Source organism: Ptiloglossa arizonensis, chromosome 6 (assembly GCF_051014685.1).
Source record: "Ptiloglossa arizonensis isolate GNS036 chromosome 6, iyPtiAriz1_principal, whole genome shotgun sequence".
Classification (NCBI taxonomy): domain Eukaryota; kingdom Metazoa; phylum Arthropoda; class Insecta; order Hymenoptera; family Colletidae; genus Ptiloglossa; species Ptiloglossa arizonensis.
In genome coordinates, this window is record NC_135053.1 from 23,352,875 (window position 1) to 23,377,947 (window position 25,073).

Here is a 25,073-nt window from a genome sequence, read left to right on the forward strand (position 1 = left end):
ATTTAACTCGCTTTAAACCAGATAACATTTATATTTATAAAAACGGAATACACGCATGGATAAAGTAATAAATATGAAATAGAAAATATCAAAGAGGTATTCTATTGTAGCAAAACATTATTGCGTAATATTTGCAAACGGTAATCTGTTGTAATAGTATGTGGATCTTATTAACTTTCCTTTTTCCTTTTAGAGCCGAGTAAAGTGCCCCTTTCAAATAGTAAACTGTAAGCTGTTCATCTTCCAAGTTTGATCCATTATAATTGAAATGAAATTCTATTTTATTTTTATTGCTATGACAACAAAATTACCGAGTTATTTGAATTAAACGCAAAAACCGAATCTGACTGTATTTGAAATACTATTTTAAATAGTCCTTTTTAATGTCTAATCGCATTTCCGGTCCGGTACCCGATTATCGATATCTAGTATAAATTAACATTTCTATTAAAAGTTTAAATAAGAGATAACGACTTAAAGAACATTTCAGTCTTTTATCTTCAATAACGTTATTTCGATTCAGATGAAGTATCAATTTACTCGATGTAACACTAGTTTCAAATAATAGTCGAGACATTCCTTTCAATTTAATGATTGGATCGCATGACGATATGGAAATATACAAGAGCCACTACGCAGCTAAAACAGCGACAGTTACATGTAAAGATTTCAATACGTTGAACCATAATTTGAGAACCGCGTATCGATGTGCAATCAAAATATTTGCATCGGAATTATCGATTGATCATTTTATTATTTTATCATCTCGGCCGCACGATTATCAGTTGCAAAATTATTCATCGGGAAGAACGCAACGTGATCGTGTTTCGAAAACGTGAAGTAATCGTGGTACCGAGTAATGCGTTATTTAATATAATTATTTCGAATAACATTGTTGCGAAAGCGATTGGGGTCTGCTATCGAGCACTATTCAACCAGTGTTCACCAGATGACGCGGAAGGTTTTCAGGCGTGTCGAAATGCGTTCGGCGCTTGTGTTCGTGCGTCTTCGTCTTTTATCGTGTGTCGTCGCGGTGGTCGTGGTCGGGAGTAAGTGAGCGTGCGACACTGGGAACAGGACTTGTCTAGTAACGGCGTCGTAGAAAGTGAGCGAAAGTGATACAGTGTCGTGATAAATTCGCGCGAACGGTTGGTTATCGATTCCATGATCGAGTGTCCGGAAAAAAAAAGACGTGTTGCGTTCGCGCGTAAAAAATAGCAAGTAGGGGGGGGTGAACCTTCGAATCGGTGTGAATCGTAGACGGCCATAACTGGTGTCTGCCATTCGGTCTCCGGTGCGGATCTACGTAGCGAAAGGGCAGATGCCCTTACGCGGTTCACGCTCCCATTGGCGGGTACTTGGCGCTACTCAGTCCGGATCGACGTACTTCGCAAGATCCGGTGGTGTTGCTCGTCGTAGCGCGTTCTCGGGCTTACTAAACTCGCGAAGTACAAGGACGAACGATCAACCACCCCCTGTGGGGGGCAAGCCTTTCGGGTACGACAGTCTCCTCATCGGTGATCTCTGTTGTGGTGAACTCTGTCTGGCAGCAGCGGTCGCAGCGCCGTCAACAACAACGGCGACAACGACAGCAGCGCCATCAGCAGCGCGGCCGCCATCGCAGCGAGAAGAAGAAGAGGCAGCAGCAGCAGCTATTCCTTCGAGGAGAGAAAGAAGAAGAAATGCCCGTAGGTCCGCGAACGGCGACGCGATCAAAGATGGAGGCCCCGTCCAGTTTGTAACACGGCGGCCAGATCTCGTTTAAACTACACCACCATCGGAGCCTCTTGAGCGCTCCTCGAGTCGGCTGCCTAAAAGTCGTCTTTCCTTGCTCCGTGCTACTTTTCTTCACGAGACCCGCGAGCCTGGAGGATGGAGCTACGCGTTGGTAATAAGTACCGGCTCGGACGGAAAATCGGAAGCGGCTCCTTCGGCGACATTTACCTAGGTAACTTTCTTGGTTGCTACCTTTTCGACATTTACGTTTTACTTGTGCCTTCTCCCCTCCCATGTACACATACAGACGCACGTACACACTATCCACCCACCTACTCACGGTAGTTGGTTACATATTTGCCCTACGACACGCATGAATGCGCCAACTCCCCCGTGCACACGTATATGTTTTTTTCCAACCTTTTTTTCCCCTATAAATTTTGTTTTGTCTGGCGACCGCGTGACCGGGCCTCTGGCCTTTTTGTCGTTCTTAGGTACTAACATCTCCACCGGCGAGGAAGTCGCCATCAAGCTAGAATGCATAAAAACGCGGCATCCGCAGTTACACATAGAATCCAAGTTCTACAAGATGATGCAAGGAGGTGGTGAGTAAAGTTTCGTTTCTAAGACGTCTCGCGAATCATCGGGAATCCGACGAATATTTCGAAACTCACTGTCGGCCGAGAACCGTCAGAATTTTGTGTTTGTTTGTTGGACAGCTGGTTGAGGTCTGGCCACTGAACCTTCTCTCTCGCTCTCCCTCCTCCCCTCCCCTTTTCCTATGTTACTCCTTTCTTCCCCACCCTCGTCCTCTGTTCTTTGTGACAATATAATATGGACTTTACCGTTTTAATGATTACATATTTATGCTCGAGTTTTATTAGTTGAATAATTCAAATGGTTTTTAGTTACATGTATGGAAATTTTAATATCTGGTAATCTGAAGTATAAAATTACAAATAAAAATCTTACGTGTGTATTGATTAAAGAACTTGCATTAATTCGTTTTATTCTATTTATTAATTAATAATATTCTGATCTTTGTTTTCTTTAAGTGTTTTATTCTTAACGCGCAGATCATGATACTTTGTGTATTTTAAACGATTTCAAATGTTACAGTATAAATAAAAATTTGTTATTATTGGTGAACAATTTTCATATAAAATTTTCTTACATAGAAAATTGGGTGTGTTGTTATGTGGATTCTCAATAACAATATAAATGTTAACATTGCCCTGTTTTCTTCTACGACAGTAACGTTCTTTCTAAGGCTTTATTTCAAAAGAATTTCAATATACCACTTAGAAATTTTAACAAATATATTTTGCTTTGTATCATTGTCAAAAATACTTTATTGTAATGTTTCAGTTGGCATACCTACTATAAAATGGTGTGGCTCGGAAGGTGACTATAATGTAATGGTAATGGAGCTACTTGGTCCGTCGCTGGAGGATCTGTTTAATTTCTGTTCAAGAAGATTTTCTTTAAAAACAGTTTTGCTTCTCGCCGATCAGTTGGTAAATAATAATTTTTATACAAATCAATGTTTCAAAAGACTTCTTTGTTGTATTCGTATTATTATTATTATTAGATTTTTCTTACTAATGTTTATTGTTATTTTAATTTTTGTTGCAATCGTGTGGTAAGTTGTTGTACAACCCTTTTGTACGTGTGTTATCTTTCTTTAATTTTAATACTAAGTTTATTTTAAGATAATCGAATAACAAAAATTACTTACACCACTGTCTTGTGCTTAAATAGCTTTACAGTGTATTAGTATCTTAATATTTTTACCTATTTTGCATCAAGATCCATGTTCTTACTTTTGACTAATTTCTGAGGTTAATAATAACAAATTACACTATTTGTAATACAAGGTTTTCCATTATGTATTTTCAAACAGATATACTGACTCATTCTCCAATGAAAGATAAAAGATTATGCATACAATTTCATCTCATTGTTCTTAAATTCGGATCTTTAATTCTGTTTATGTTTCTATGGTATCGTTGCAACTACAGAGTGTATATTGTGCTGTTCAAAGTTCATATAGTGATTGTGTGCAAGTATTTGTTATTCTGTTTTCCATTGGTGAATTAAATGACAATATGAGTAACATCCTTATCAGCCAACGACTTGGTTAGCTGATAAAGCTTCGTGATCTCAACAAAAACAGTGTTTTTAGAGGAGCTGAAGCTAGTATATAAAGCTCTGGTTGTAAGCAAAATACATTCAGCAAAGAACTATTCTGGTATCAGTCTAAATGTGGAACAAACATAGAGAAAAACAAGTGCATCCGTGAAAAGTTTTTCTTCTTCTTCTGCATTTGTTCCCCAAATTTTCTTGTTTCTTGTTTACAGATTTTTCGTAAACAATTTTCATTCTCTAATAAACTTTGTCAGTCCTATACTATTAGTTACCATAGATAATGACCTTAAAATATATGTCAAACAAAGTGGAACTTCCTCTCTTCCTTTAATTGTATCAATTTATAGTAATTATTAACATACGACGGACTTATTAACGTTTCCCGGTTTTTAGTTATGCTTGTGCTAACGAAAACTTAATTGTTTGAAAAATGGTAAATTGTATTTTTATATTCTTTTCTTGTAGATAAGTAGAACGGATTATATTCATAGTCGCAACTTTATCCATCGAGACATCAAGCCGGATAATTTTTTGATGGGATTGGGAAAGAAAGGAAATCTCGTGTACATTATAGACTTCGGTTTGGCTAAGAAATATCGCGATGGTCGTACTCACAAACACATACCCTACCGAGAGAACAAGAATCTAACGGGAACGGCCAGGTTTGTTAATCAATATACCACTCTCTTCTCCTTCAATGTACGTTTCACGGTGTATTCTTAAACCTATTTATTTGTATATAAACAGATACGCGAGCATTAATACACATTTGGGAATTGAGCAATCACGGCGAGACGACCTTGAATCCTTAGGGTACGTTCTTATGTACTTCAACAGAGGTAGTTTGCCCTGGCAAGGCTTGAAAGCAGCGACGAAGAGGCAAAAATACGAACGTATTTCTGAGAAGAAAATGTCTACACCCGTCGAGGAACTGTGCAAAGGTTATTCTGGTAAATACTCGTTCTCGCGTTGCATTTTACCAAGCCAACGACGAACCCCAATTGTTTCGTATTCGAATAAGAATCTTGTTATTGTAGTAGAGTTTGCGTCGTACCTAAGGTATTGTCGAGGATTACGTTTCGAGGAAAGGCCAGATTACTCGTATCTTCGGCAACTCTTCCGGACACTGTTCCACGGACAGGGCTTCACTTACGACTACGTCTTCGATTGGAATATGTTGAAGTTCGGCAACGTGAGGCAACCAACGTTGCCATCGGCGCAACAGGCGCCGATGCACTCGCAACAAACAAACGCGGCGCTGCCCTCTGGGACCAATAACGATCAGGAACATCGATCAAGGTTGGTATCCGAGCGGACAGAATTAAGCGGTACGTCCGCGCAAACGCCGCGTATACGAAATCAGACGTGAAAATGTTGGCGATCGCGTCTCCACCATGCCGTTCTTTCATGTGTATAAATAGCATGGTCATTTCATTACCCAGTACGTTCTATTCTTGGCGGCTGGGTCAATGAATCGGGAAATATACGCCTTTAACAACAGGGCTAATCAAATACGACATTTCCCTTCGCCGAAACTTTGCTTTTCATTTTTCGATCGGTTTCTCAATCGTCCGGTAATACGCGAACGAAACACTCGTACTTCGCAAGGATAAAGTAGTCCGAGGATCGCGTGTTCGAAAGTAACGGATCGGTCAGTGAGATCATTGGAGGAACACGGGACAGACAGGTGGTCAGTTGGCAACACCCAGGGAGAATTTTTACCCGATCTGACCCTCCGTAATCGTTTCAAAGACATCTCCCTGGGCGACGAAGACACTCGAACGAATGATTCTTTAACCGTACAGATCGTTGCGTCATAAAAACAACCATTTTGCTAAAACCAATCGATCGATTCGTGTTTTAACGGTCTCGAGTTGGTGTATCGCGGTTTCTTATTGCATATAAATGTTCCTCGTTTCAGGCCCTACACACGGCAGTGTCTAGCGAACGCGTCAGTGGCGACGGTGGGCCCGACAGTGGGAACGACCTCGAATCTGAGAAGTATGCGGCCGAGACGCGAGGCGTTGGAGGCACTGCGCGATCAGGACAATCAAGATAAGAGTGATCTCCAAGGTAAAATAAAATTCTACCCAGAATTATGTTTTAGCCAGCAGCAGCAGGCTATTATCGAGCGAGAAACGCAGCTCGCGTTCGGACACGCGCCAACACGCTCGATCGATTCGTGCGAGTTCATTACGTTTAAATCGTCCCCGGTTAGAGCAGTACCGGATGTAGCGTCCCTGGACGTAACCGGTCCCAGTCTGGGACACCGCGAGAAAGACATAGACCGCGAGGTCCGTTCGCAATACAATCGAGCAAAAAAATCACGTCTACTCATACGCATCGTGCGCTACCAAAGCATCTGGCTCGCTGAATTGCTTTGGTAGCGTGGACGAGGAACAAGGTCGCGACAACAAGGAGACCTCGACACTCGGAACTCGGCGTCTAGGCGCCCGCGAGACTCGTGACGCCCCGTGTGAACCGTTCCGAGAACGATGGAATTCCTCGACAAGGGAAACGAGTTCTTCAAATAACGTATTCCAAGAGTCCTCCTAGCGGAGAAAAGCTTTCTCTTTCTTTCTGGGAATGTTTAAGATATACGTCGATCTGTCGCTGATGGCAGTTCGAAGAGCCTGGACCTGACCGAGGAGGAATAGCCGAAAACGTTTCGTTCCGGTGAACAGGGGAGTTCGATCTCCTCGCAGAGGTTAGAAAAGTCGATAAACACATCCGCTCGTAAGTCGGCCAAGTTCTTTCCAGCGTATACGAACGACCTAGTATTTTTTTTTTTTTTTACTCAGTTGCTGATCAGACGACGGAATAGATACCAGAGAATAGGTACCACGGAATAGTCAATTTTTGACGAAAAGGACGATTCTTTTTAGACGTTCATCCGTTGAGTCCAATCACGATTTGTTCTCCGAGCGCGACACCGTCAAGGACCATTTGATTTCTCACGATCGGAGACAGGGGTTATATACGTTCGAATGGAAAACGGTGCGTTTCGCGCGAAGAGAACAGTTTGCCCACTCCAAAGAATTCAAAGGCGAATCGATTCCTTCGAGCGCTGGAAACTCCTCGGCTAGGTCCAAGGATCGTGAAAGTAATAGGAACGACTTCGAAGCGACTCTGAGTTCGTTAACGAACACCGTGGCGTGTAACTAACATTCGAGGATCCGTGAACGGAAATACGAACAATACACGGAGTCCCATAAATCGGGTAGACGATCCACGAAATATGCAAAACGCGTACCTTACGGAAGCTTTGCACTCCTGTCGAGTAATGATAAAAAAAGAGAATAATTCAGGGACCAGGATAGTTAGAACCGACTCGGATGCTTTCTAATCACGGATCGAATTCGAGCGATTCGTTCGAGCAATGTTGTAAGTCGCAAGGCAATTTTAATACTCCGAAGGGCATCCTTCTCGATCCGTTTACTTGCATTCAGAGTTTGTACTCGTACCGTGATTCGTGTTCTGTGTTTATAGGTAACGTTCTTATACCACCGAGCGAATTTTCATTAGGCGATTCGGCTCGTGTAAGAAGATCTATAGAGGGATGTAATCTTTAAGGCGGTGAACTTCGTCTTTACTGTTCTTGACGCTGCCGTGCACACATTTAGGGGATATTTATCGAGGATCAATTTAATATCACGTTAATGTTTTTCTTCTCTGCACCTGTTGTCTTGGGTTAGGTGTAACTCTTCTCTCACGATACGGCCTAAACGTTCATAGTTCAACAAGGGTGTAACCTGAACCGTGAACTGCACACTTTGTTTCAATTTCTTTCAAGCGTTCGTTAAACTGGTGAAACGAATGTGTATATTGTTCGTTCACCACGTTATCCATCGTGTTTTGAACCATCGTTGGTAGGCATCTTAAGTGATTGGATACGATTTGGATTTGGCAAGCAAGTGCCTCTTTTTGACGACGTTCGATTTTCGTTAAAACATTACAGGTTCGATGGCAATTTTCGAATTGTTTTTCTTCTCAAACCGATCGACGTTCAATTAGGATCGATTATTCGTTCACGGTTAGCTCGGTTCGTTTTATTTCGATCGATCGTTACGATCAACGAAACTGAATAATTGTTTCTCGTATCTATTTTACTATGGCGTTTAGGTCCTAGAATGTATACTCACATATACCAAACCACAGTAACTAACGTACGTTAAGGAACCACGAGTGTAGATAAAATAGGGGAGACTAGTTTAACCATAGCGGAACGGTTATTCGATTAACAGAAATCGGTGATCGATGGTAAACAAAGAGAATAGCAAATGCAACAATTGGACCGTTCGTTAGAATATACGTGGGTTTAGATATTAATAAGAACGCCTCTATACGCAGCGCGCATAGGTGTTTAACGAGAATTCTCTTTAACTTTTAGTACACGCGTTTTTATACGAAGATGGTATATTTTCATACGAAGATTTTATCGCTTTCTCGCGTCACGTTATTTTTGAATTAGAATTAGAGAGGAGAGGTTGTCGATCCGGTTGCCAGATCTCGTTCATACGAAATCGTTCATTGCAGATCGAAGCGAACGCAGTGGAACACCGTTCAATGATTCTTTATTTAGATAATAGATACTCGTAAGATTACATTCAAGGGTAAATTCTATTTATTTAAGATTTAAATCAATGCCTTCGAAGCGTCTTAATACGCAGACGAGATTCGAAAAAATTATAGACGTTTGTGATTATTTATTTCCTGGATCTATCGTACGAATCATCGATCATTTATTTTCGATCCACGCCCAACGAGTTCCCCACTTTTTCGTGGCTGCAGGTTTGCTCGATAAGGTAAGGTAGTGGGGATAGATGGTAGAGTGGGGGGAGCCCCTTGGTGTCCTTGAATGGTCAGTCAATATTGTCGTAACGTATTCCAACCTATCAAAGTTCGGTAAATCCGGTATCCGGTAAAATTTCGTCCGTTGAACGGAAGTTCTGCTGTGACTTCGATGCAAGTGCTCTTAAAAACTCCCCCGAGACTTTGATCGTTCGTGTAATAAAAATTGAGCGAAACTCCCGAGAGTTCCTCCTATTTTTAGAGTAGTTTTCGCAATTTCGTCCACCGTTTTTTATACGATTAAGGGACTACTCGAAGAACTGATATAAGTACTCCTCAGACTGATTTTTTACATCGAAAATTTGAGAGGGAATATTTCTCCGGTATTCATTTTTATACATGATTTTTAATATTTTTTTTAGTATTTTTCTTTTGTCTCTTTTATACACGAGTTTCATCGGATTTTTATACCGAAAGTTTGAGAGGGAACGTTTGTCCGGTATCCATTTTTATACATAATTTTTAATATTTTTTTTTGTCTCTTTTATACACGATTTTCATTTGATTTTTACACCGAAAGTTTGAGAGGGAACATTTGTCCAGCATTCATTTTTATATACTTTCAATATTCTTTTAGTATTTTTTTTTTCTTTTTTATACACGATTTTCATCCGATTTTTACACCGAAAGTTGGGGAGGGAACATTTGTCCAGCATTCATTTTTATATACTTTCAATATTCTTTTAATATTTTTTGTCCCTTTTTTATACACGATTTTCGTCCGATTTTTACACCGAAAGTTTGGGAGGGAATGTTCGTCCGGTATTCATTTTTATACATAATTTTTAATATTTGTTTTTGTCTCTTTTATACATAAGTTTCGTCTGATTTTTACACCGAAAGTTTGGGAGGGAATATTCGTCCAGCATTCATTTTTATATACTTTCAATATTCTTTTAGTATTTTTTTTCCTTTTTTATACACGATTTTCATTCAATTTTTACACCGAAAGTTTGGGAGGGAACGTTCATCTGATATTCATTCGTATACAAGATTCTTAATATTTTATAGCGAGTTTTTTTTTCCTTTCTTACACACGATTTTCGTTTCAAGAAAAAAAAAACCATTCGACAACGTTCAGCGAAGCCGTCGTGCTCGGTTCGTTCTTACCGCTACGTGACGCATTGAATCGTGTACCGAGCGTGTTTGTTCCCCGTGAAACACGAAACCGTATTGTCTCGTGCTCTTCGACGCTTTCGAGGCGCATTTCAATTTTCGTACAATTGTCAATACATAATCGAGCGTTCACGCACCGAAGCAACGCGCCTCGAACACTCGCTCACCGAACGTAGGAATCGAGATCCAGCACGATTTGTATCAAATATTGTGTCTTACACAATAATCGTAGAGTTAGTTCTCTAAGGTGTCGTGTTTTAATTCGACGCATCGACGCGTAGAAACCGTTCGTTTATCATCGACCATCATCGGAGTCTCGAGGTTCGCTTTGAGGAAGTTTCTAGCTCGCCATTGTCTCTCGATCTCAAACACGATCAAACACTGTTCTTTATCCAGAAACGAGCAAACGGGTAAATTATAAAAGGAGTACGCGCGAAGAAAAAGAAAGAAAGTAGTACCCACGTGTAAAATGATTATCGGTCGTCAAGATCCACCGATTCTCGACCAAACGGTAAAACCGTGGGGAACGAGACGATGATTTCTAGCGTGTACCTCGAGGCTCGGAACGATACTCGTACTCTCATCGTGTAATTGATCAATCTTGCGAAATCAATGTCTCGATGTTCGTTTGTTTAATCGTTGTTCAATCCCGATCGTTTCATCGAGTTTTTTACGCGTGTATTGTAATCGTGAACAATGTTTATCGTCGTCGAGGCGTTCGTTGCTCGTTCGACGTTTTCATATGCTACAAACGAGAGTAGAGAAATCTTCTCTCGATGCAATCGTTGTTCATTCGATCGAGATAAAGATTCGGGAGAGCTGGAAATCCTACGTGTCAAACTTGACTGAAATTCTACGTACAGCGAGCACGTTAACTTTTTGAGGTAGTGGTTACCGACGAAGACAGATATCAATGTTTGAACATTTCAAAGGTCGAATTCGTATCGAGTTTTCCGATCGGTTGGAATCCGCCGATCCTCAAAGAGTTAGCCGAGCGTGTCGCGTTCGTTTGTTTGGGATTCCGGCGCGACGGAAGAAGCAATGAACCAACGTGAGAGGATTAGGCGCGTAGGATGTTTCTGAAGTCTATCGAGGAGCGAACGTTTACACGTTCCACGGTAACGGGGTTGTTGGAAACGATTAGATATGGACGTGATTAAATAATCGCGCGTTTGAACGGTAATTTACTCGTCGAATCGGATTTAAATTAAAACCAGTCTGTTTTAATAATATTGATAAAGTCCTCTAACACTGTTCGGGAACGGTATAATGGAAGCTAGCTAGTTCGATAATTACGATCTGCCACCGAGTAGTTCGTGAATTTATCTACCGTAATAAAGACGTTACAACAGCGTATAAAATTACGCGATATATACAGAGCGTTGTAAAGGCGCGGCTCACCTTGGCTGCTATTAAGCCTAACCTACATTTGGTTAGAATGATCGCGGTAAAAGAAGTATAATGAAGTAATTGGTATTAAACGGTAAAAGAAACAAACCAGAGCGAATTTAATCATCGTACACGATCGTATTTTATTCGATTCGAACTGGTTTAGATGGAAACTTGGAACAGTCTTTTTCTTCTTTCTTTTTTTTTTTTTTTCACAATTACGGGATCAACGACGATAGATGATCAAACGTAGCTCATACGTAGCAAATGACGATTATTTTAGTCGCGTAATCGAATCTATCGGAACGTTGATCGTTCAATTTCGATCTCCAGAATGCTAGTTCGGTTCGCGTAATAATTCTCAAACACATGGCGTCGGTTCACGTTTCGATGTAACAGTTTTCGCATTTAATCCTCTCATACGTCGTTTGTTCGCAGAAAGTAAATCGTTCGACGACGATCGGACGATCGTGGCCTCTCGAATCACGATGACCGATTTCGATCCAACGAAAAGAAGCACCTCGAGATCCAGAAAGGTTACCAAAGCTTAGATAGAAACGATATAAGAAAAAAAGATACTTCTCTACAATTTCTACGCGCGATTTGTAATCTCAAGGGCTTCTTTCGTTCACGTGACAATAACAACTTCGACACGCGCGTGCAAACATACACACACACACACGCGCATACGTGTATTCAGTTGATTCGCCAAATTGCCGGGAAAGCTGTGAATAGTAATGACTTCTTCCTAAACGCTGGATGATACGATAGCGTCGTTGTTATTTCATTTTCGCGCATTTTTCCTCCCTTGTTTTGTTTCTTTGTTTTCTTTTCTTTTCTTTTTTTTTCTTCATTTATCCAGGGAGTCTTCGCAGTCGCGCGTCTATTTGTAATTATTCTATTTTTATTAATAGCGACGACGACGATGATGATGATGATGATAATGATAATGATGATGGATGATGATAATGATAATGATAATGATGATAATGATGATGATAATGATGATGATGATGATGATGGTGATGAAGTAGCAAATAAATGTTTTTCCATTCAAGGACTGGTCTCTTTATTTATTTCACCACACGACATTGTCGATTATCCTTGTCAAAATTTGTTCTCACTTGGCTTGAATGGAAAAACGAAATTGTACCGCGCGTTGAACGTGGATCCTCTCGGTTGTTCCTCGAGATGTTTCATAAGCGACGGGGAACACCGACCGATCCAGAGGAGAATCATTCTTCTTTTATCAATTCTGTGTCGCATCATCTTTCTTCACGGAGGCGTGTATCGTTTTTTCTTTTTCAATTTTTTTTCTTTCATTTTCTTTCGGTGAAAAAAAAATACCCGCGTTGTCACGCTGTTGCTTCGTTTTTTTTTTTTTTTAGAAATTATTCCTCGATTCGAGAACTTTTTCCATTTAAATTGCCAAGCGTGAAAGGTCGTCCATTCCTCTCGCGTTGCGATATCGCGAAATCGTTCGAACATTCGTTGGTAAATTTCACGTGAAAATTGCAATATTTTCCGTCTCGAGTACGCATCGTGTACACACCGTCGTAAACGTTATACAGCGACACTCGTCGATCGTTGGAACGCCAGGCCCGACAATGGTTATTCTTTTCGAATCGTAGATCTTTTCTCAGAACGGTGTATCCTCCGCGGCTGACGAAGTACACGGAGTGTCCCACATTTCGAATTCCACGGTTCTAGGTTATTTTACCGTCACACTATTGTAATCACCGAATTAATGTCAATTACGCGGGAAAGAGAAACACGCCGCGTGTACTTGGAAACTAAAAGATCGTTGCGATTGCAGACGAGAAACCACGATCGGGTGGTCGGTTCGACGCGATACCAATTGACGAACGAACGAACGCGATAATTCGATCGGAATCGTCTCCGATTTCTCCAACGATTGTTATTAATCACCGATTACTCGATACGAGCTACGACACGAAACCACCTGGATCGATACGCGTACAATGATCGTTTAAAACGCGAGCTGTCTTCCTGTTGTCAAACCGACACCGTGATCTCGTGTTTCTCATTCTTTCGACTCGAGCCGCTGCACGACTGCGAATGCGTTTTGCAACTCTTGTTCCTGGGTGCACGCGTGCATTAACCTTTCGAAGTTCTGAAATAGTTACACGAGTTACCATTCTGTCGTTCTCGCTAGAACGAATCACCGTGATCGATGACTTGGTCAATTTCTTTTAACTTTTAATCCCTCGATAACGGAGTATCTAATTTCTAATGGAGGTGTAATAGGTGGAATAGTGATTGCTCGATATGTTTTGTCGTTCGATGAGCAATGAAGGTATTAGGTTCGTTTATTTTTTTCTAAAAATGATACTACCGTTTGATGAACATAAATAAAGTTTCACGAGCATGTGTGAAGGTTCGTTTATATTTTTCTAACAATGGTACTACCGTTTGATGAACATGTGTGAAATTTCACAAACGTATGTGAAGGTTTATTTATATTTTTCTGAAAATGGTACTACCGTTTGATGAATATATATGAAGTTTCACGAACATATGTGAAGGTTTATTTATATTTTTCTGAAAATGGTACTACCGTTTGATGAACATAAATAAAGTTTCGCGAACATATGTGAAGGTTCGTTTATATTTTTCCAAAAATGTTACTACCGTTTGATGAACATATACAAAGCTTCACATAAATCTGTCGACTAGTTTCTGCATTTACAGTTCAAAATTAAAGTGTAGTAGTATTTTTCTCACAATGGAAAAAACGACAAAACTTATCAAACAACCCAGTGTACAACAACTAACACGCAACTTAACACGTTCACTTCCATTTCGTGGGATTTTCGTGGCCGCGTATAGTTATTTTAATCGTAAAGCCTCTCAAAGGCGATTATTATGTTACGTACGACGCGTTAATGTATTATTACGTCGATTATTGCGAAACTTGTATTCATAACTCGCAGAACCCGTTCGGGTTAACACGGTTACGGGAGCGAATGTGTTAATTCCGTGTCGTAACGATTTAGTCCTATTACGGTTGGAAATAATGAATTCGTACGTTATCCGTGGTCGTGGGGTTGGTATTAATAAAACGTAATAATGCTTCCTCGGGGACTTACGGTTCAAAGGGTTGAAGTTCGAGCGTCTCGATCTCTTCGTATTTACTTACAATTATTCCCTCGACGATGCTGTTACCAAGAGCAAGCCTAACGAGGTCTTCGAAACCAATACTTTGCCTCTTATTAACAATCTGTGTCAGTTTGATCACGCGATAGCGTTTCTCAATCCCTGTTTAGCGTTGTAACGGGCTATTTGCACAGATCCTTTCGGATTTTCTTTCGAACGATTGACAACAAACACCGATGGAACGATATCGTTTCTAAATACTCTAACAATGATCCAAGGAAAAGATACGTATGAGAACCACTGGGATTGCAACAATGGAAGGTTCAACTGCAATTGCAGAGTCGATTGGCCTCGAAGATGCAAAAGAAACTTGTTCCTTAGCGTATTTATCGGAGATAGGCAAACTCGAAATCGTAAAAGTGGAATCTGTATAAAGAGAAACAAAAAAACGTTAGGGTACTAATGGAAAAATTGATAATTTTCAAGATATTGAACTCTTTACCAACATCTGTAACAAACGTTTCACCGTTCTGAACATTTTCCCCTGTACGTGTTTGCACACTTTTGATTACACGCTTCTCACGCTCGTGCAATTGCTCCTAATTGGCTCTTTCGAAGTGGTCTGTCGAAAGAAAAAATATTACAAACCATTTCTCGAGAAACCGTGCAAGCGATACCTTAAAACTTGTTAATTTTATCGACAGTAACACCCTGGTACCTTTCGAAGGAGACTCGAATAACAGTCAATAAATTATAAAATTCCATTTAGGAAACCTGTGCAACGATAACTGCATCGATGCACCCTTGCAGTCGCGTTACACGACTGCTGGAACTCGTGTACGCGCTTTATCTCTGAAATTTTTTTATACAAACAAATACACAGCTTGACCAACCCTTAAGTTACTAGACTCACCCTTCAAGTAACATTTTTAAACCTTCGTCTCGAGAAGATACAATTTTCGAGCAGTTCGCCAGATCCAAAGTTGCCAAAATAACGAATCGTTAACCCTTTCTCTACGATTATAATTGTTCGATCGATCGATCTCGTGCGGTGAACGCCCATGGGCGTTCACTGTCCACGTGCGCTCAATACGCGTAAAGACATTCCGCACACGGTGCACGTTTCTCGTCCGTAGTAAAAGGGTTAACCGTAGACTCACCCTTTAAGTAACATTTTAAACCTTCGTCTCGAGAAGATACAATTTTCGAGCAGTTCGCCAGATCCAAAGTTACCAAAATAACGAATCGTTAACCCTTTCTCTACGATTATAATTGTTCGATCGATCGATCTCGTGCGGTGAACGCCCATGGGCGTTCACTGTCCACGTGCGCTCAATACGCGTAAAGACATTCCGCACACGGTGCACGTTTCTCGTCCGTAGCAAAAGGGTTAACCGTAACGTTTGGTGTTTCTTTACCCGCGGTATGCATTGTTTGTTTTTTGCTGGTGTTTTTCAGCGCCGGGCGTTGTCGGCCAGGAGCGAAGGGTCAGTATGAGGTTGCACCGTAGGGATACAGCTGCTCTTGTGGGAGAAATGCAGCCGAAGTCCAAGTGAGTTGCTATATCACGCCGCAATAAGCACCTAAGTATAACTCGCTCTGCCTAGCATTTAGGGTGTGGTCTCACTGTCCGTAGCTTCGCGAACCGGTCGTGTACGTACGATTTTTCACGACGCGTTGAAAAATTTAACACTCGACTCGAATCGTACTCCAGATTCGTGGATTCGTTCCTTTCTTTGACGATTTGACCATCGAGATCGAAAAACGAAATTATTTTTTTCTTTCCCTCCTTGTACACCGATGATAACGTCTCGATGGTTGGACACGATTATTGTACAATTCGAACGAGCTCGTTACACTTGGTGCTGTAAATGGGGTTTTTCCTTTTTTATTTTCTATTTTTTTTTTTTTCTGCATGGAACATTGCACACAGGGTCATTCGATCATCGTCGCGCAGTCAATTCACGAAACCAGAGTAAAAAACGCATCAGATTCGCGATATTCTTCGTTTCTCGTCGATCGTTGATCGTTTCGATCCTTCGATCGGTTGCGCGCGTTGGTTCACACGTTTCTTTCGTTTTCGATCCTGTTGTCGTCATCGAGTATCGTCGTGCACGATGATGTACGTTGAATGCAAGTACGCGGTACTTGATTTCCACGGTTGGTACCACGATGGTCGCGGTTGAACGTTTCGAACGATCGCGCGCGCGGAAACGACTACGACTTATTTTTTTTTTATTTTTTGTTGTTTTTCTCTCCTCTTCACCGAACTATATATATATATATACAGACTCTTTTATTTTGCTTGCGAACTAGATCTCGATGTGGATGTCGGTGTTAGTTGCATTCGGCTCTAATTTGGCAGGTCACTCTTTTTGGTAGATTGGTGTCTTGATACCGTGGCATGGTTCTCCCTCGATCGTTAGCGATCCAGAGAGAAGTTGAGAGGGGAAAGGGGAGAGCACTTTGTCATTTGGAAAGAATACGTCATCTTAATCATCGAATTCTACCGATTGTAACCCCAATCCGAGCCAACGTCCACCCTCGACGGTTACAAACCCGAATCCTCTACCGTTCGTATTCTATCGTGTCTTCCTCGAACTATTCGGTAGAATCACGGATCAAATGTTTCGGTTTTGTTTTTTGTCGCTCGCTTTGTCGATTCGTCCAGTGAAAATACTTCTCGCGAGCGAGTCGCGGGAGAGAATTCTTTCCAAATGCAACGTTCAAGTCTGTTTGCCTGCTATCGGGTGCACTGGGATGGTCTTTCCTTACAATCACGTTGAACAATCTGTATATTTTTTTTTTTTTTCCTTTTTTTTTTCGTTTTTGCATAACCAATAGAGGGTCGAGCGCCACAAAAGAAATCTATATATATATACAAATATATAAATACAAACAATAGCTTCTGTCTTTTTACGCTGATGGACGGAGTACTGTCGTAACTTTGTCTTCACCTTCTTGCCACGTTGCTAATGTGAATTCCGAACGCGGCGAGCGAACGATCCACGGCGGCCCACTCGACGAATCGAGATCCATCCGTAGAGGACTCGTACGGTGTTATTCCCCGTTCCGCGTTTAACCGAGGATCTCGACTAACACCGAGCCGGTGAATCGTTCGCGTTTCGTCGGGATGCCCAAAAACGGCCGAGAAGGAAATCTGAACTCGCGCGTCTTACGAAACCACTTTCGCGTTTAGCTTTACAAGATATTCGACGTTACGTCTCGGCGAATAGGAGCGTAACGAAACGAGAGAAAGAGAGAGAGAGAGAGAGGGAGGGAGAGGGTAGCCGGATGTCGTGGCTGGCGAATTATTACGAAATCTTTGCTCGAGTAACTGGTTACACCGCTTTATCGTCCAACGCCGCGAAACTGGAGCTCTCGACGTTCGTTCGGTCGTCTCGGGGACTACGGTTATCCGGGCGCTGCGGTGTTACACGGGTTACGGTTAACCGGGCGGTAGTATCGATCGGGTTCAGAGATATCGGTTTGTTCGGTAAGTCGTTTCGTTTTTCTTTTTTTTTTTTTTTTTTTTTTTTTTGTGGAAATGAAATAGGAGTTTTTTAGAGTGTGTAAACGTTTTGTCAAATTGAATATTCTCCATTTTGGAAAACGAAATTATTTTATGAAAATCGTTTCGTTTTTTTGTTTCTTTTTTCTGAAAATGAAAGAAGACTTTTTTAGAGTATGTAAACGTTTTATTAAATTGTATATTCTCCATTTTGGAAAACGAAATGACTTACGAATGATCTAATAGTATCGTTTGTACGAATTTATACCAGGGATCGAAAGAGTCGTGGAACGTTTTTCAAAATTTCTCAATCGATTTGATACTTATATTGCGTTTCTTACGAAACTATTGACTCTTTTTCATTCCGTATCCTTTATTCGAAATAAAGAATAACGTTATTAAAGTGCCTACAAATTTGGTGTTCAATTTACTCTTTGAAACTTACCAAAATTATAAAGCACCCGTCGCGCGACAACAGACATTTCTTTTTTAAAGAATATCTACGCGTTTTAGAGTTAACTTTTCTTCGATCCCTATCTTCAATCGGATCGTTTACTCGTACATCTGGACCACACTGTCGTTGATGGATACACGAAAACACTATAGTCGGGCGAGTTAGTCGGCTCTTGACACGTTCGTACCGAAGTAACGGCTCGGTTTTCACACGGTGATAAATATTTATATCGTAGTCTCGGTAACGACCTCCTCTTTCGTTGCGCACAGAGTGGCTATCGATTCGTTCTCGAGCAAGATTCAACGAACCTTGACGCTATTAGATTTCACGATCGATCACTGTACGAAGAATCTCGTTTCGAATTTACGCGAAAAATATTCCGATGATCGCGTAGGAAGAATCTTATCGATTTACGGAAAAAAAAATTCCCATGATCGCGTACGAAGAATCTGGTCGATTTATGGAAAAAAATATTCCGATGGTCGCGTACGAAAAATCTCGTCGATTTACAGAAAAAAATATTCCGATGGTCGCGTACGAAGAATCTCGTCCATTTATGGAAAAAAAATTCCGATGATCGCGTACGAAGAATCTGGTCGATTTATGGAAAAAAATATTCCTATGGTCGCGTACGCAAAATCTCGTCGATTTACAGAAAAAAAAATTCTGATGATCGCGTACGAAGAATTTTGGTCAATTTATGGAAAAAAATATTCCAATAGTTGCGTACGAAAAATCTCGTCGATTTACAGAAAAAAAAATTCTGATGGTCACGTACGAAAAATCTCGTCGATTTACAGAAAAAAATATTCCGATGGTCGCGTACGAAGAATTTCGTCCATTTATGGAAAAAAATATTCCAATGGTCGCGTACGAAGAATTTGGTCAATTTATAGAAAAAGAAAATTCTGATGGTCGCGTACGAAGAATCTAGTCGATTTACGCGAAAAATATTCCGATGGAGAACCGTAGAACTATTAGTAACCGTACTTCCGGTTGACGATCGATGGTAGAATCGGCGATGATCGAGTATAATGGCGCGACTCGTTGGATTTTCGAGTATCGGGCACTGGGCAGACCGACGTTGGTCGTTCGCGGATTGTGCATGCACGGTACGCACGTTTCTGTTTTCTTCTACATACCTCTCTCTCGGTACCTATTGTCGAGAACACCGGGACAGTATACGTTTACACGCCACTCTTTACTTTATAAACTCGTAGACATCGAAATCTGGCGTCGTACACCCGCCGGTAATCCCGCTTTATGTTCTTTCGTTGGATTTTTTTTCAGGTAACCGAAAGCTAAGACACTAATTCTAAATCACGAAAGTAGGCAAAGAGGGGGCGATAGTATCTCCTGTGCCACGGTAGCGGACGCCGGCGAAAAACTGAAATCGTGGATAAAAGTTCGCCTCGCGATCCTTCAATCTCTGACCTCGTCGTCGCCTTTTCGCTTTCGATACGCTCGCTCGCGCGACGATCGCCCCGACGATCGCGATTCGTCGCGAGTTCTCCTCTTCCGGCTCAGACGCCTTCTCGGACGCGCTTTGACCAAAAGCGGTGCCGCCGAGCCGAGACGATCACGATGACGAAAGACCATCGGGGAAAACGGAAAAACGGAAAAAACGGAAAAAAAGTATAAAAAAAAAATGAAAAAAATAAAAAAAACATACCACAACAACAACAACAACAACAACAACACGGGAGCGTGGCGCATATGGAATCGATCGTCGTCCCGACAGCGATCCGTGACAAGTCGTTAGAGATATCTGCCCCGTTGACGACCGAGGCGAGAGGAAGCGAGACACGGAACACGGGAGCCGATCGACAGAGAGAAGGAAATCGCGGAGAGCTATCGTCAACAAACCGGGCGACAGTTCGGTGAAATCGTTCGAACGATGAGGAACGGTGACGCGCTGACGTCGTTCGCGCGCGTCTTTTGTTTCTTTGTTTGTTTTTTCTTTTCTGGAAGCGCCAATCGCGACAACAATGGCTCCACCCATCCGGATGGGCATGCCAACGGTCGGGCCGGTGGGCAGGCGTTCAGTACAAATGAATCGGCAGCAGCAGCAACAGCAGCAGCAGAAGCAGCAGCAGCAGCGATAGCAGACTCGTCGTCGTCGTCTTCTTAGGCAACGTTCGTCGTCGTCGTCACGTGAACCGGTTGGCGAGCCTGCGACCGTATCGCAGCAAGGTTAGATCATCCGTGCGATCGTCGAGACCACGGAGTAATCGTCCACGCGAACCGCTCTGAACGACGTTCTGCGCGTGCGCGTCTGGCTGCGTGCGTGCATGCGCGCGCACGCGTCTCTCGGGCCAATCGGGCGCGTCACCGATCCACGCGACGATCCAGGAAGATCGACCGGAGAAGATTCGCGCCGAGTGGAGTCCCGATCGCCTGGACGGAGCGAACACTACACACACCCTGCCCGAGGAACAAGCCCGCGATCGTCGCAACGGTGGAACACACACACGATCCAGGCCGGTCTCCGTCGCGTTTATTTTTTTATTTTTTTTTTTTTTATTTTTTTTTAGAAACGATTCTTTACCCATATGTCGTGAACCAAGCGGAATGTGGTTGCACCGATGTCCCCGCGCGAACCACGAGCGCCACGGGAATCCACAATGCTCGCGAACAAACTTCCCCAGATACTTGGCGGTCGGTTCGGTTCTCTAGGGAAGAACGTACACGTACACATACGTATCGCGCGCACACACAGAGTACGCGGTGTTTCGAGCTAGGACGCTCCGCGGAGGTCCTCGACGATACGCGAGTGTACAGTACGCGGCTTCGATGATGACGGTCCTCGCGGAGTCGTCCCGAACCGTGAATCTATCAAACGGTCCTGGAAACGAGTGGAGACCACCCTCGTTAGTCAATAGTTTCGCTATCGATCGATTCGTGGACGATCGAGTTACGGGCCAATCGATAGACCCCGCGTCTTCTTCGTAACGAGGAGGAAAGAAAGGTACTGTTCGCGAACGACAAGATCGCGCACAAAGTTACGACGCCCGTCCGTTCGTTCGGGAACGGTCTCGTAACAGCGAACGAGACACGTTCACGATCAACGCCCGAACGAACCGAACACGAGATAACTAATGACGCGATTTTCTCGCGCGTGTACTACTGTCCGTTCGCGAGAAAAGGAACGAGTATTGTATGGAGGTGGACGCGCGAGGACTCCTCGTGTAAAATTTTGAATCTTCGTTGGAATTTTCGAGAGTGTTCGATGTTCCTGAGATTTTGGAAAATTACCGATTCCAAAGTTCGAGAACGTTGGGGTTTTGGAAAATTCCCGATCCCAATGTTCGAGAACTTTGAGATTTTGGAAAATTCTCGATTCTAAAGTTTGAAAACGTTGGGATTTTGGAAAATTTCCAATCCCAAAGTTCGAAAACGTTGGAATTTTGGAAAATTCTCGATCCCAAAGTTCGAGAACGTTGGGATTTTGGAAAATTTCTAATCCCAAAGTTCGAGAACGTTGTGATTTTGGAAAATTCCCAATCCCAAAGTTTTAAAATGTTGGGATTTTAGAAAATTTCCAATCCCAAAGTTCGAGAACGTTGTGATTTTTGAAAATTTCCAATTCCAAAGTTCGAGAACGTTGGGATTTGGGAAGATTTCCAATCCCAAAGTTCGAGAACGTTGAGATTTTAGAAAATTCCCGATCCCAAAGTTCGAGAACGTTAGGATTTTGGAAAATTCTAGGAAGAATATTGTGAAATTCTTCCCGAACGAAACTTATTGCGAATTTATAGTACCTTTGTAGTAAAAATTCTTCATCGAACGAAAGAATCTTCGACAAGGATGGATCTTCGAATACGTCCGAGTTTCTCGAGTCACTCGAGAATACTATGGCAACCGTGCAATGTGAACGCGATAAGAAATTTGTTTGTATCGGATCGCGAGTAGTGTTATCTTGGTATCGAATTATTATAACCGAGAAGTTGACCGTGGTAAACGTTTACGAACGGTGTTCTCGAAACTTTCGGGTAGACCGACACTCTCGAGGATCCCTTTTCGAGTTCCCGCGCACCTCTATCGAGTGTCAACTCTTTGCACTCGAAGCGTTCTTGCAATTTGAAACTGGCGCCTCGATGGAATCTTTCAAATCGGAAAATTAATACGAAATGGAATATTTTTTACTTCGATATCTGACATACGTATGTTTACATCTTGAAAGAGTGTAATACCAAATATTCTCCAATTCGAATTTCAAGTCACAAAATTTTCCCGAATTGGAAGAAATACACCGAGGGTCTCCTCGTATTCAAAGGGTTAACACATCCCCACTTTGGTTTATAGTCTAGTAGCTCCCTCTACCACCGCGCAGCAGTGTCTCTATTGGTCCGCGTGATCGTTCTCGGCCAATAGCGGACGACGCACCCAATAGAAGGGGATCTATTAGACTGAGCTGGAGTGGGGATGAGAGCAATCTTGCTACCTGTAACTGACGCCTCGATGAAATCTTTCAAATCGGAAAATTAATACGGAATAGAATAGTTTTTACTTCGATATCTGACATACGTATGTTTACATCTTAGAAGATTGTAACACCTAATTTCCAATTCGAATTTCAAGTCACAAAATTTTCCCGAATTGGAAGAAATACACCGAGGGTCTCCTCGAATTCAAAGGGTTAACACATCCCCACTCCGGTTCATAGTCTAGTAGCCCCCTCTACCATCGTGCGGCAGTGTCTCCATTGGTCCGCGTGATCGTTCTCGGCCAATAGCGGATCACGCGCCCAATAGTAGGGAGATCTAGCAGACTGAGCCGGAGTGGGGGGTAGAAGCACTCGTCGGTCTTCTTCTCGCGGACGAACAGTAGCCAATCATCGTTCGAACGAGATCCGTCTCGTTCGAAATCTTCGTTCGAGCGAACTCGACTCCCGGGTTCTCGTATTGACCGACGACCACCGTGATTTCGATGCACGAGAACGTGTCGGGGACCCGGTCGAGCCCATTGTATAAATATATATGTAGCATACCCAACGAACACCGTGATTTGTACATAGGAAAAAAAGTCGCGAAACTCGACGACTGGACGAGGAGAAACGTCCAATCAACCGTGCGTTAGTCGCACGTTTCGCGTGCTCGTGATCGCGGGCTTCGATAAATCGAACGAAGACCGCGACGATCGAGTCGACACACGAACCGAATTTTCGAGGATACCTAGAGAGAGATACCGGTCGGCGTTTAACGCTTAGCCGACGAGACCGCCACTCTTCGTGTTACGTATACGCTGTCCTTCGTAATTGTTCGAACGACTCTCCGTGTACCGGGAAGAGCAAAGATATTATATTTTTAATACGAAACGTGTTCAAGCGATCTTCGACGGTTACGTGTAAATCGGGTCGATCGTAACCCGACGATCGAATTAGGCGAGCAAAGAAGATTCTGCGATCGAGACTCGAAAAAAAAAAAAAAAAGAAAACAAAGGGTTTAGTTTTAATCTCTACAGCCATATCAGCCGTACCGCGGATGCATCGCTCTCGAACGTATCAGAGTCTACGTCGAACGATCTCGGTGCTGGATCACGACGCGAGAGACTCGCCTTGCTGTTGTTTCTCGTTCCAAAGAACGTCTCGAATTCGAAGCAAATTCTCCGATCTCGATTCCAACGTCCCGATTTCGGTTCTCGGGGAACAAATTTCTCGCGAAGCTTGGAAAAAGAACGAACTCTCCCCTCTGTGTAAGTTTCAAAATTTCTCTGTAAGGTAGAATTTTGTTGAGCGTGTTCGTCGAGAGCTTGTTCGTTCGACGACTCGATTTCGGTTCCATTTTTGGGGAATAATTTTCTTACCGGGGTACGCGAAGCTTGAAAATAAAACGAACTCTCCTCCTGTAAGTTTCAAAATTTCCCTGTAAGATAGAATTTCGTCGAGACCGTGTTTGCTTAACGTCTCGATTTCGGTTCCATTTTTGGGGAACAAATTTCTCGCGAAGCTTGAAAAAAGAACGAACTCTCCCCCTCTAAGTTTCAAAATTTCTCTGTAAGATAGAATTTCGTCGAGAGCGTGTTCGTTCGACGTCCCGATTTCGGTTCCATTTCTGGGGAACAAACTTCTCACCGGGCTACGCGAAGCTTGAAAAAAGAACTCCTCCCCCCCGTGTAAGTTTCAAAATTTCTCTGTAAGATAGAATTTCGTCGAGCGTTGTTCGTCGAGAGCGTGTTCGCTCGTCGGCCAAGCGTTAAGGTCCCGTCGGCGCTGTGGTTCAACGATCATACAGAATGCAGTACAACGGTCCCGCGAAAAGCGAGTGAAACGATTGATAAAACGTAACTAGTAAGGTAAAAAGAAAAAAGAAAAGAAAAAAAAAAACGCCCCCGCTCGGTTGTGCTAGAACGTTTAAGGGAGCATCGCGGACGAAAAACGCGTCCAAACATCGATCCGAGCGTACTGTACAGTTCGCGTTCGCGACAATTGTTTTCTTTTTTTTTTTTTCTTCTTTTTCTCAAATCCAATCGTCGATCGATTCGTTCGAACGAAGGTTCGCGATCGTTTCGTTCACGATGCGAACGATTCGCGGCTTCTCGTCGATCGACGATCCCTCCTCGACCTAACACCTCCTACTCTTCTCTTTTTTTTCTTTTTTTTTTTTTTATTTACACCTATAGAGCCGAATATTCGGTGCGGAACGAAACGAGATACGCTCGAGCGTACCGTGTAGGTTTCCCTTTCTCGCGAAACGATCAGAACAGAGTCGTGACTCGATCGCGATTCATTCGATCGACAAACCTCGAAAACCCTGTCTTCTACCTGTCGCG

At 42.5% G+C, this 25,073-nt stretch overlaps 1 protein-coding gene and 1 pseudogene across 9 annotated transcripts in view; both read left to right on the top strand.

Moving 5' to 3' along the window:
* Window positions 1-1,299: 1,299 nt before the first annotated feature.
* LOC143148447 (casein kinase I) overlaps window positions 1,300-25,073 on the top strand; it is a 49,582-nt gene continuing 25,808 nt past the window's right edge. For 5 of the 9 annotated variants that reach the window (XR_012992478.1, XM_076314773.1, XM_076314777.1 and 2 more), the window contains exons 1-8: window positions 1,816-1,948; window positions 2,211-2,321; window positions 3,085-3,233; window positions 4,330-4,526; window positions 4,612-4,814; window positions 4,902-5,163; window positions 5,786-5,937; window positions 15,796-15,889. Coding sequence is in view for 8 of the 9 variants with exons in the window: in XM_076314773.1 (XP_076170888.1) it covers window positions 1,873-1,948; window positions 2,211-2,321; window positions 3,085-3,233; window positions 4,330-4,526; window positions 4,612-4,814; window positions 4,902-5,163; window positions 5,786-5,937; window positions 15,796-15,889 (1,244 nt within the window). In the remaining variant the exon portion in view is untranslated. Of the gene's footprint in view, window positions 1,949-2,210; window positions 2,322-3,084; window positions 3,234-4,329; window positions 4,527-4,611; window positions 4,815-4,901; window positions 5,164-5,785; window positions 5,938-11,658; window positions 12,042-15,795; window positions 15,890-19,592; window positions 20,166-25,073 lie in introns of those variants that run through there. The other 4 variants (XM_076314779.1, XM_076314774.1, XM_076314775.1 and 1 more) reach the window with 4 other exon arrangements.
* On the top strand, window positions 20,019-21,627 carry LOC143147881 (uncharacterized; annotated as a pseudogene).